This window comes from Rutidosis leptorrhynchoides, chromosome 1 (assembly GCF_046630445.1).
Source record: "Rutidosis leptorrhynchoides isolate AG116_Rl617_1_P2 chromosome 1, CSIRO_AGI_Rlap_v1, whole genome shotgun sequence".
NCBI lineage: Eukaryota > Viridiplantae > Streptophyta > Magnoliopsida > Asterales > Asteraceae > Rutidosis > Rutidosis leptorrhynchoides.
Genome location: NC_092333.1, coordinates 254,323,091 through 254,336,855, shown reverse-complemented (window position 1 = coordinate 254,336,855; position 13,765 = coordinate 254,323,091). Strand labels below are relative to the sequence as shown.

At 32.8% G+C, this 13,765-nt stretch overlaps 2 protein-coding genes across 2 annotated transcripts; one reads left to right on the top strand and one right to left on the bottom strand.

Annotated features, from left to right (window-relative positions):
• Positions 1-838: 838 nt before the first annotated feature.
• On the top strand, positions 839-1,681 carry LOC139897072 (uncharacterized). Its single transcript, XM_071879720.1, has 2 exons — positions 839-1,394; positions 1,503-1,681. Exons 1-2 carry the CDS (start codon positions 839-841, stop codon positions 1,679-1,681), a joined length of 735 nt encoding a protein of 244 aa, XP_071735821.1.
• Positions 1,682-3,531: 1,850 nt separating this feature from the next.
• On the bottom strand, positions 3,532-7,067 carry LOC139897057 (uncharacterized). Its single transcript, XM_071879703.1, has 8 exons — positions 5,538-7,067; positions 5,364-5,447; positions 5,137-5,289; positions 4,614-4,777; positions 4,392-4,539; positions 4,080-4,202; positions 3,841-3,928; positions 3,532-3,747 (listed from the first exon to the last, which is right to left on the bottom strand). The coding sequence occupies exons 1-8, from the start codon at positions 7,065-7,067 to the stop codon at positions 3,542-3,544; spliced, it is 2,496 nt and encodes an 831-aa protein (XP_071735804.1). The 3' UTR covers positions 3,532-3,541.
• Between the last annotated feature and the right edge of the window lie 6,698 nt (positions 7,068-13,765).

The window sequence follows — 13,765 nt, the reverse complement described above, 5'->3', positions numbered from 1 at the left end:
TGGACAAAAACCAGACGGACATATTAAATAATCCAGGACAAAGGACAATTAACCCATGGGCATAAAACTAAAATCAACACGTCAAACATCATGGTTATGGAAGTTTAAATAAGCATAATTCTTTTATTTCATATTTAATTTTCTTTATTTTATATTTAATTGCACTTCTAATTATCGCATTTTTATTGTTATTGTATTTAATTGCACTTTTAATTATCGTACTTTTTAATTATCGCAAGTTTATTTTATCGCACTTTTATTATTCGCAATTTCATTATCGTTATTTACTTTACGCTTTAAATTAAGTCTTGTATTCATTTATTATTTTACATTTGGTTTTAACTGCGACTAAAGTTTTAAAATCGACAAACCGGTCATTAAACGGTAAAAACCCCCCTTTATAATAATAATATTACTTATATATATATATATTTGTATTTTTATAAAAGTAAACTAATATAGCGTTAAGCTTTGTTTAAAGATTTTTCCTGTGGAACGAACCGGACTTACTAAAAACTACACTACTGTACGATTAGGTACACTGCCTATAAGTGTTGTAGCAAGGTTTAAGTATATCCATTCTCTAAATAAATAAATATCTTGTGTAAAATTGTATCGTATTTAATAGTATTTTCTGCTAAAATATAAAGCTATTTTATATACACCTCGCATAACATCAGCGTCTTCAATTCATCGAATATGTCTTTTGTCTTCACCTTTTATAATTTAAACGAATATCACTTGTAAATAGAATAATTGCAACTAAAAGCTTGTCTTTCTTGAGGGATAATGCTATGAAATATATGTTCGTTTTTAGCATTATCAATTACCTTTAAATATGTGGTCTGAATGTGTTCTAACTGCTTGTTATTTGATTAATAGGACTCCTACTGCTGTGCTGAATGGAAAATCTCCTTATGAACTTATTTTCAAAACTGAACCTAACCTCTCATATATTAAGTGCTTTGGTTGCTTGTGTTTTTCAACTGTTTTGAATCCTTCTGGTAAATTTAGTAGCAGGTCTATCAAATGTATTTTGATTGGTTTTTCTAGTGTCAAAAAATGTTATAAACTTTACAATTTGGATGATAAAAGTGTTTTTTTCTCTAGAGATGTAAAATTTTATGAAACTGTTTTTCCTTTAAGAATGAAACCTGTTGATGAAAAACAAAATGATAATGATTTGTACAAAATGAATTTCTTTGACCAAACGTTTTTAAGCACCAATGACACTTCAAGTCCCTATGATGAAGAGAGGTCTAATAGTGATGGTGATGGCAGTAGTGATCATGATCATGATCCTACAGCAACTCATGTAGATGGTAGTAGTGATAATGCTAATGAGCATAGTCCTACTGCAACTCATGAAAGTGAACAAAATTCTCATTCTGAGGGCAATTCTTTAAACATATAAAATCCAAGTTCATCTGATAATTTAAGGAGATCTACCAGAAGCACTGTTTTTCCTAAAAAGTTTGATGATTTTATTGTTGATGATAAAGTTAAGTATAGCATAAACAGAGTTGTGAATTATTCTAATTTGAATTCTGACAATTTGTGCTTTATTTCTAATCTGAACAAAAGTTATGAACCTAAAAGTTATGAACAAGCTGTTAAAGATTCAAATTGGGTTGAAGCTATGAATACTGAAATTGAAGCTCTTAATAGAAATAACACTTGAATTATTACTGACCTTCCACCTAATAGAACTCCTGTTGGTAGTAAGTGGATTTATAGGATCAAGTATAAATCTAGTGGTGAAATTGAAAGATATAAAGCTAGACTAGTTGCTAAAGGTTATACTCAATAGGAAGGAATAGATTATGATGAAACCTTTTCTCCTGTGGTTAAACATGTTACTGTTAGATGTTTAATTACTATTGTTGTGCAGAATAATTGGCCTCTTTTTCAACTTGATATTAATAATGCTTTTCTTTATGGTGATTTATAAGAAGTGTATATGACACTTCCTCAAGGTTACTATTCTGATTCTGATAAAGGGAATAAAGTGTGCAAGTTAACTAAATCTCTTTATGGTCTTAAACAAGTACCAAGACAATGGAATGAAAAATTAAATTCTGCTTTGTTTGAAAATGGCTTTACTCAAAGCAAAAGTGATTATTCTTTATATGTGAAAAACTGTGGTGATGTGTTTATTGCTTTGCTTGTTTATGTGGATGATATTGTTATTACAGGTAATAATGTGTCTGAAATAGAAAAATTTATTTAAAACTTTTCTAAAGTCTAAATTCATGATAAAAGATCTAGGAAAATTGAAATACTTTCTTGGCATTGAAATTTTAAACACTAATCAAGGTGTTTGTTTGTCTCAAAGAAAGTACTGTTTAGAACTTTTAAATGATTATGGTTATTTAGATGTTAAACCTATTGGTTCTCCAATTGAGCAAAATTTGTGTGTTGCTTGTGAACCAAGTGAAAAGGATCATTTCATTTCCAACTTAACTGAATATCAAAAATTAGTTGGAAGATTGATTTATTTGACTTTAACCAGACCTGATATTTCTTTTGTTGTTCATGTACTTAGTCAATATATGCATGCTCCATTGCAATCTCATTTAAACCTTGCTTTTAGAGTCTTAAGATATCTTAAAAGCTCTCCTGGGAAAGGTTTACATTTGATGAAAGGCAATGATTTTTCTCTGTATGCATTTTCTGATTCTGACTGGGGAAAGTGTAAATTGAATAGAAAATCTGTTACTGGTTATCTTTTTTATTTTTGTGGATCCTTAGTTTCTTGGAAAAGTAAAAAACAAGTTGCAATCTCCAGGTACTCTGCTGAAGCAGAATATAGGGCCATGGCAACAACTGCTTGTGAAATTATTTGGTTAAAGAATTTACTTCATGATCTTAACATTAAGATCAATTTACCTGTTGATCTTTACCGTGATAATAATTTTGCTATGCAGATTGCTTCAAACCCAATTTTTCATGAAAGAACAAAACATTTTGATATTGATGTTCATTTAATTAGAGATAAAGTTTGCACTGGTGTTATAAGACCTGTAAGGGTTGATTCTCAAAATCAATTGGCTGATATTTTAACTAAAGGTCTTAGCATAAGACAACATCATTTTCTAGTTGAAGGATTGGGTTTAATTGATTTATTTAAAAATAAGGTTGAAGGGGAATGTTAAATTTATACAAGCTTATTTTTAAATTCATGTTGTTCTTTTCTCATTCTTTGGATTCTAGAAACTGCAGGTTAAAAGGTTAACTGAAAAGGATTTGCATTACAAGCTTTTTCAAAGTCAAGGGGCCTTAATATTTGAAATTCTCGGAATAATTCTCGGACTATGGCATCATTGTAAAATATGTTGCAAAAACTCACTGTTGCTTTCAGTGCATGCATACATCATATTTCTCTGTATTGATTCTGTAACTTAGAAGTTGGACTAAAATATTTGAAACAAGACGAAACACATACAATAAGTTATTTTACTTACACTTCCGAGTTACAAGGTAAACTTTCTACTTCTGTACTTTTTCAGATATAGTATATACACAGCCTGTTCAGGGTAAGTTACAAGGATTTTAATGTATCATCTTTTACATTACTAGGTTTCTTTGAGTGTTGAGAGACTGATATTGCTTGTAGTTTGTTTGTTATCTCAGTGAAGGTCGGTCGATCAGCTGGATCATGTGACCAGCACTCTTCCATTAACACCTTCCATCTACAATCACAACCTTCTGGAATCGGAGGCCGCAACATATTGCTCACTATCCCACCTTCATAACATCACGCATCGGTTTATATATCAACTAACTTAATCAATAATCAAACAAGTACATCAATAAGATAAATAAGTAATAAGGGCTTACCTATAATGGCACCGCAATGCATATCTGCATAGGGCTCCTCTTCAGTCAAGATCTCCCACATTACAATACCAAATGAGAATACATCTACCTGTACAACAATCAAAGAAGAACAAAAATAAAAGCTATTACTCTAATTATTTTTTTGATTTTATCAATAGCTGAATTAAATGCATGAAAGTGCCCGTTTTATAGAATTCGTTATCTTAGCGAAAAATAAAAAATAAATAAATAAACCTTACTTTCTCACAAACCCGGGTACTGCTACCATTCAGGAGCTCTGGAGCCATCCATGGAAGTGTTCCCCGAACACCACCAGAGACAAGTGTGTTGCGTTTTATTCTTGATAGACCAAAATCACCTACCTAAAATATAGTAATCTTTATAATTACAGTTAACACATTAATTATTCACAAGGAAAGTAGAAATGAACAAATAGTGTATGCGGGTCAACCCAACTTAACCCAACCCATTCATCCCCTACCAATCAAGCCCATCTAATCACGTATAATAGATAGTCACTTTAGTTTATCGCCTAGTTTATTTCTCTGTACCTTGCATATTGGTCGTTGAGGATCGCCCAGATTGACAAGCAGGTTTTCACATTTCAGATCAAAATGAATAATATTTTTAAAATGTAAATATTCCATCCCAATTGCGGCATCTTGTGTAATTATGAGCTTCTTTCTCCAACCAAGTGCTCTGAAAAGGTTTAAGCATTTCCTTATAACAAAAATATCCTTTTGACAAAAAAACTATGTACTTAAATAAGTTACCTGTTATTTTTCATAAGGGCATGCCTAAGTGATCCATTAGTCATATACTCGGTAACTGTAGATAATGTTCCTCCAGGTCCATCTGGTACCACACCATATAATGCTACCACGTTTGGGTGATGAAGATTCGATAACATCTGCGCTTCTCTCCAAAAGTCTTTGGTCTGTCATGAAAATTCAGTATAATTTTATTTTTATTTATAATTATATTTATTGGGTCATAATCAAGAGGGAAGCACTTTTTTGAGAAGGGGAAGTAAAATTTATTTTTTTCGTTTTTTTCGAATTTTTTTTTCCAATATTAAAAGCACGCGAAAATATGAACATTTAAAAAAGACACTTTGTGATGAATGTTATTATTTTGGAGGGAAAACGCTCGAAGAAAAACTGATAACATGCATCATGCGTAATGTTATTCCTGAATGTTATTTTTCGAATGTTTTTTTCCATCATATGTGAAGTTTTTTTCAAGATTTAGCCCGATTTAGAGTTTAGGGTTTAGGGTTTAGGGCTTAGGATTTACCAAGCGTTCTTGTTCGGACGATTTCCCTGCAAAACAGCTTTTTCTAATTCTCTTGATAGCAACATCTGTTCCCCTCCATTTCCCATGATAAACCGTTCCAAATGTTCCAGATCCTAATTCATGTAGTTCTTCAAGATCGGCATTTTTTATAATCTGCATATTTTGGTCAAAAAAAATTATTTTTTTAATGCACAAAACACCACATAAGATGGAATGACTTACAGTACCTGCAGACCATGCATCCCTGCTTCCACTTCAGCTATTGCAGTACCAATGAGTTTATTCTTCGGTTTCTTATCATATGCAGAATCCTAAAATGTACAAACAAATCAATTTTCACAAGTTTACTAGATAAACTGGATGGTTCGTTAATCACAACTCATAGGTTGTAACTAAGTAACCTGATTGTTAAATGGAATTGCACCCTCAGAACGGGGTTCTTCTTGTATACATTGAACGGGTATTGTTGATGACAGGATGCCAGGTGTCAGATTATCCAGATTATCAGTTACGTCTTCAACTAAAACAGGAAATCTTGGTATATCATCGGCATTTTTATCATCCGAGGTTAGTGATACGCTTTGTCCACCTAGGTTATCTTCGAAGCTCTCAACGAGAGATACATCACAGCTAACAGGAGCAAATATGGCAGAATTTGGAATTCGAAATTCTTGCGTGACATTCAAATTAGAGCTCAAAATGCAGTCAATTTCACCGGTCATGTTTATTAATCCCAGATTCTGAGAATTAGTATGATCCAATGTGGAAGATATATTGGAAATTATGTCATTATTAGATGCTGATTTGGCGTACTGATTTTCTTGCAATTCTAAATCACAAGTCAAATTGGAATCATCTGTTTCTGTCCATTTTATCATATCTTCTTCCCATACCATGTATTGTCTATTAAGCTCCGGACAATTTTCACACCCGGATTCTACCGAATAAATGTCCATTTGTTGACTAATTTGGTCAACTTGATATGCGTTCTCATACAATGTTTGGTTCACTCCTTGTAAATCTGTCTTATCTGTAACCTTACTTGGCACGCCAGGTGTAATAAATTCCCTCATACCCCCATCAAGACTTTCTTTATTCAAACACTTCTTAAAATTTAGTCCCGTCAAGCCATTAATCGCAATCACATACTCATATTCGCTATCGGTCTGCTCACCAGGTCTGGAATCGAAAGAAAAAGGACTCCCGGAATCATTTAAAGCTACAAGAAATATCCGCAACCTTTGAGAACCTTGTTCTAATTCATGATATTCTTCAACCATATGATGAAAATCATCACTAGAACATACAGATATCAGCGCATCGAGATCTTCATCAGGAAGCTGGTACTTAATCGTATGAGGTTTGTTCCATATCGAAGAAGTTTTCTTAACGAGCTCGTTATAATTAACAATTCTTTTAATAGATATAATTCGAGTCTCCCCGCCTACATACCTAAGCTTCCCATCACTCGGCCTTGGCAATATTTTCCCGCCAAAACTGCATAGAAATTTCAACTCTCCAGGATAAGAACCTGAAATTGTATCTGGATATGCGGTTTTCTCTATTTCAATTGGAAATTGTTTTCCAAGTGTTGAGTTTGATGAATTGGTATTGTATTCAGAACAACAATTAGCATCCTCATAAACAAATTGTTGACTCTGATTATATGGCAATCCTGATGTAGTCCGCTTGTGTTGATCTATCTTTTCAGGTGTATAAGAATTAGAATACATCTGGAGTGATTCTTCGATGATTGGTATGTCTAATCTAGGCTCTCGTTCGCGCAGAAACTCAGGTGAAAATTCTTCACCCGTCTGAACGGATACATGGCGTATCCGAGGGTATACATCAACATCATCAATTGTTCTTACACTATCTACATATCGAATGATCGATGTACCTGATAATTCAGGTGTTTTAGAGAAAGGCATAATGATTATTGATGATCAACTCTAACTTAACAAGGCATTTCGGGATTCGCCTTTAATGAATTATACAATTCAAAGCATATCCTGCAGGTTATGAAATCATTAATAATGGTCTTTGAGGCATTTCATCAAACATGTGATGGGGCATATTTTTATTTTTCTAGGTACAGACATTGATTACATTCAAAGAAAAATAATATCTAAATTAATTACAAAAAAAGTTTGAAAACAAATTCAATCGTAGGTACCTGCCATTTTTAGAATTGGTTTCTTCAATTTCCATAGAAAACATATACAAGCAATTCTTCAGGTTTAGGAGAGGAGATATAACCAGAATTTTGGGCTTTGTTGGTTAACTATAATTTATAATTTAATTAACATGAGAAGAGGAGGAAGACGTTTAGGTCGTTTATGGTTCGGAGTTACGCGCCATAAAAGAATCAAATGTTTTATCTTTTTCCCTTTTTTTACAAGTTTTCTCATTTCTTTTAAAACATTGACTAATTAATATCGATTAATAATTTCAAATTTGAATTCACTGATTTTATTACTCCGTAGATACTTTATCAAACGCAATATTTTTATGGTTTTCGGTTGCAAATATAATTATTGAAGAATATAATTATGTAACATAAATATATCGATGCCGGTAACATTAGTCAACAACGTCATCATATAATAAAATACTACTGAAATGACCCGTGGAATCACGGGTTTATTTAAACTAAACAGTTTAATAATATGTTTTAGGTATTATGTATTAAGTGAATGTAAATGTTAAAGTCATTTAGTTTAATGACCCGTTCATATCGATTATAAACGTTCCATATTAATTGATTTCGTTGCGAGGTTTTGACCTCTATATGAGACGTTTTTTAAAGACTGCATTCGATTTTAAAACAAACCATAACCTTTATTTTATCGATAAAGGTTTAAAAATATTACGACGATTATCAAATAATGATAATCTAAAATATAGCATTTTCACACGATTATTACATAATTGTTTATAATAATATTACACATCAATTTAAATCTTCGAATACAGTTTTTAAACAATATTATACAAGCATGCTGACCACAAGATTTCATATTTCCATTTTTCATAAACATCATCCCATACATAGAGATAAAAATCATTCATATGGTGAACACCTGGTAACCGACATTAACAAGATGCATATAGAATATCCCCTTCATTCCGGGACTCCCTTAGGACATGATAAAATCGAAGTACTAAAGTAGTTCAAATTCTCTGACAGGGGCTTGTTAGTGCCCAACGATCTATCTTTAGGATTCGCGTCAATTAGGGTGTCTGTTCCCTAATTCTTAGATTACCAGACTAAAAGGGGCATATTCGGTTTAATAAATTCAACCATAAAATGTAGTTTCACGTACTTGTGTTTATTTTGTAAAACATTTATAAAACTGCATGTATTCTCATCCCAAAGATATTATATTTTAAAAGTGGGACTATAACTCACTTTCACGGATTTTTACTTCGTCGGGAAGTAAGACTTGGCCATGGGTTGATTCACGAACCTATAACAAATGTATACATATATATCAAAGGATGATCGAAATATACTCACAACATTTTTTATTACGTTTTAACGATTTAAGTTTGTTAAGTTAGCAGTCCAACGTTAGTAATCTACAACTAGTTGTCCACAGTTAGATGTACAGAAATAAATCAATATATATTATTTCGAATCAATCCACGACCCAGTGTATACAAGTCTCAGGCTAAATCACAACTCAAAGTATATATATTATTTTGGAATCAACCTCAACCCTGTATAGCTAACTCGAGCATTACTGCATATAGAGTGTCTATGGTTGTTCCCAAATAATATATATAGATGGGTCGATATGATATGTCAAAATATTGTATACGTGTCTATGGTATCTCAAGATTACATAATATATGTTAGAATACATGTATAATACAATATAAGTTAGTTAAGTTATGATTTGTATAGATTTGTTACAAATTTCACGTAGCTACAACAAGCAAAATTATCCAATCTTGTTTTACCCATAACTTCTTCGTTTTAAATCCGTTTTGAGTGATTTAAGTTGCTGTGGTTTCATAATGAACTAAAATTTATGAAACTAAACAGAAAAAGTATAAGTTTATAGTCGGAAATACAGGTTACAAGTCACTTTTTGAAGAGGTAGTCATTTCCGTCGAAAGAACGACATCTTGATGACCATTTTGAAAAACATACCATAAGTTTGTGTTTAACCATGATTTTTTGATATAGTATCATGTTCATATAATATTATTTTTTCTAGAAAACAAACTTTCAATTCAAATATTAAGATAGTTTTTATTTTTCTAACCCAAAACAGCTCCCGGTTTCACTACGACGGCGTATGTCCGATTTTACGGTGTTTTTCGTGTTTCTAAATTTTAAATCATTAAGTTAGCATATCATATAGATATAGAACATGTGTTTAGTTGATTTTAAAAGTTAAGTTAGAAGGATTAACTTTGTTTGCGAACAAATTTAGAATTAACTAAACTATGTTCTAGTGATTACATGTTCAATTCTTCGAATAAGATAGTTTTATATACATGAATCGAATGATGTTATGAACATCATTACTACCTCAAGTTTAGTAGGTAATCCTACTGGAAGTGAAAAAAATTGATCTAGCTTCAAAGGATCTTGGATGGCTTGAAAGTTCTTGAAGTAGAATCACGACATGAAAACAAGTTCAAGTAAGATTATCACTCGAATTAAGATTGTTATAGTTATAGAAATTGAATCAAAGTTTGAATATGAGTATTACCTGGATTTAGAAAGATAACCTACTGTAAATAACAAAGATTTCTTAAGATTGGATGATCACTTGAAATGGATTTGCAAGATTGGAAGTAAGCTAGTAAGCTTAAAAGTATTTGTGAAGTGTTATTGATGTGTTCTTGAATGATGATGTTTCTTGATCGTAATTGAAGCTAGATTGACCTAGATGATCAATATTACTGAAGTATAGACGTTCTTAAGCTTAGAGAGAGTTAAGATGGAGAGAATTTGGATTAGAAAATCAAAGAAATGTGAAGTGTGTGTTGTTTGAAAAAAATGCCTAATGCTTAGTCAATATAAGGTTACTAGTTTTTGTTTTCATGCTCATAAGTCATGCTAGTTATCAAATGATGGTTCCCACATGTCTTGGTGACTCACAAGGGCTGCTAAGAGCTGATAATTGGAGTCTATATACCAATAGTAAATACATTTAGAAGCTGTGTATTGTACGAGTACGAATACGGGTGTATACGAGTAGAATTGTTGATGAAAATGAATGAGAATGCAATTGTAAGCATTTTTTATAAGTAGAAGTACTTTGATATGTGTCTTGAAGTCTTTCAAAAGTGTATGAATACAACTTAAAATACTACATGTATATTCATTTTAAATGAGTCGTTAAGTCATCGTTAGTCGTTACATGTAAGTGTTGTTTTGAAACCTTTAAGTTAACGATCTCATTTAATGTAGTTAACTCATTGATTATTATATCTAATGAGATGTTAAATTATTACATTATCATGATATTATGATGTATGAATATATCTTAATATGATATATATACATTAAAATATCGTTACAACGATAATCGTTACATATATGCCTCGTTTCGAAATTCTTAAGTTAGTAGTCTTGTTTTACATATGTAGTTCATTGTTAACATACATAATGATATATATAATTATCATTTTATCATGTTAAATATAGTGTAACAATACCTTAATATGATACATATGTATTTAGTAAGGCGTTGTTATAACGATAATCGTTATATATATCGTTTCGAGTTTCTTAACTTAGTAATCTCATTTTTATGTATATAACTCATTGTTAATATACCTAGTGAGATACTTACTTATCATAATATCATGTTAACTATATATATATCCATATATATATATCATCATATAGTTTTTACAAGTTTTAACGTTCGTGAATCGCCGGTCAACTCGGGTGGTCAATTGTCTACATGAAACTCATTTTAATTAATCAAGTCTTAACAAGTTTGATTGCTTAACATGTTGGAAACATTTAATCATGTAAATATAAATTTCATTTAATATATATAAATATGGAAAAGTTCGGGTCACTATAGTACCTACCCGTTAAATAAATTTCGTCCCGAAATTTTAAGTTGTTGGAGGTGTTGACGCATCTTCTGGAAATAGGTGTGGGTATTTCTTCTTCATATAATCTTCACGTTCCCAGGTGAACTCGGGTCCTCTACGAGCATTCCATCGAACCTTAACAATTGATATTTTATTTTGCTTAAGTCTTTTAACCTCACGATCCATTATTTCGACGGGTTCTTCAATGAATTGAAGTTTTTCATTGATTTGGATTTCGTCTAATGGAATAATGAGATCTTCTTTAGAAAAACATTTCTTCAGATTTGAGACATGAAAAGTATTATGTACCCCGGTGAGTTGTTGAGGTAAATCAAGTCGGTAAGCTACTGGTCCGACACGGTCTATTATCTTGAATGGTCCAATGTACCTTGAATTTAGTTTTCCCCGTTTACCAAATTAAACAACACCTTTCAAATTCTATATCTTTTCTTTTAATGTCAGCGTAGCTCTTTTGTCGACTTTGGGCGGTTTTCAACCGCTGTTGAATTTGGATGATTTTCTCTGTGGTTTCTTGGATGATTTCTGGACCCGTAATCTATCTATCCCCCACTTCACTCCAACAAATCGGAGACCTGCACTTTCTACCATAAAGTGCCTCAAACGGTGCCACTCAATACTCGAGTAGTAACTGTTGTTGTAGGAAAACTCTGCTAATGGTAGATGTCGATCCCAACTATTTCCAAAATTAATAACACATCCTCGTAGCATGTCTTCAAGCGTCTGTATCGTCCTTTCAATATTCCCATCAGTTTGTAGATGATAGGCAGTACTCATGTCTAGACGAGTTCCCAATGCTTGTTGTAATGTCTGCCAAAACCTTGAAACAAATCTGCCATCCCTATCAGAGATAATAGAGACTGGTATTCCATGTCTGGAGACAACATCCTTCAAGTATAATCGCGCCAACTTTTCCATTTTATCATCTTCTCTCAGTGGCAGAAAGTGTGCTGACTTGGTGAGACGATCAACTACTACCCAAATAGTATCATAACCACTTGCAGTCCTTGACAATTTAGTAATGAAATCCATGGTAATGTTTTCCCATTTCCATTATGGGATTTCGGGTTGTTGAAGTAGACCTGATGGTTTCTGATGTTCAGCTTTGACCTTAGAACACGTCAAACATTCTCTCCTACATATCTAGCAATATAGGCTTTCATACCCGGCCACCAAAAGTGTTTCTTGAGATCTTTGTACATCTTTCCCGCTCCGGGATGTATTGAGTATCTAGTTTTATGTGCTTCCTTAAGTACCATTTCTCTCACATCTCCAAACTTTGGTACCCAAATTCTTTCAGCCCTATACCGGGTTCCGTCTTCCCTAATATTAAGATGTTTCTCCGAACCTTTGGGTATTTCATTCTTCAAATTTCCCTCTTTTAAAACTCCTTGTTGTGCCTCCTTTATTTGAGTAGTAAGGTTAGTACGAATAATTATATTCATAGCTTTTACCAGCATAGGTTCTCTGTCCTTTGTACTCAAAGCGTCGGCTACCACATTTGCCTTCCCCGGGTGGTAACGAATCTCAAAATCGTAATCATTTAACAATTCAATCCACCTACGCTGCCTCATGTTCAGTTGTTTCTGATTAAATATATGTTGGAGACTTTTGTGGTCGGTATATATAATACTTTTGACCCCATATAAGTAGTGCCTCCAAGTCTTTAATGTAAAAACAACAGCACCTAATTCCAAATCGTGAGTCGTATAATTTTGCTCGTGAATCTTCAATTGTCTGGATGCATAGGCAATTACCTTCGTTCGTTGCATTAATACACAACCGAGGTCTTGCTTTGAGGTGTCACAATATATCACAAAATCATCATTACCTTCAGGTAATGACAATATAGGTTTTTTCTTCAACAATTGAAATGCTTTCTCCTGCTCATCCTTCCATTCAAATTTCTTCCCTTTATGTGTTAATGCAGTCAAGGGTTTTGCTATTTTGGAAAAATCTTGGATGAACCTTCTGTAGTAACCCGTCAGTCCTAAAAATTGGCTTATATGCTTCGGAGTTTTCGGGGTTTCCCACTATTCAACGGTTTCAATCTTTGCCGGATCTACTTGAATACCTTCTTTGTTCACTATGTGATCGAGGAATTGAACTTCTTCCAACCAAAATGCACACTTTGAAAATTTTGCGTACAGTTGTTCCTTCCTCAATAATTCTAGCACTTTTCTCAAATGTTCTTCGTGCTCTTGATCATTCTTTGAGTAAATGAGTATGTCATCGATGAAAACAATGACAAACTTGTCAAGATATGGCCCACACACTCGGTTCATGAGGTCCATGAACACAGCTGGTGCGTTAGTTAATCCAAACGGCATAACCATAAACTCGTAATGACCGTAACGCGTTCTGAAAGCAGTCTTTGGAATATCATCCTCCTTCACCCGCATTTGATGATACCCAGAACGTAAATCGATCTTCGAATAAACCGACGAGCCTTATAGTTGATCAAATAAGTTGTCGATTCTCGGTAGTGGATAACAGTTCTTGATGGTAAGTTTGTTCAACTCTCGGTAGTCGATACACAATC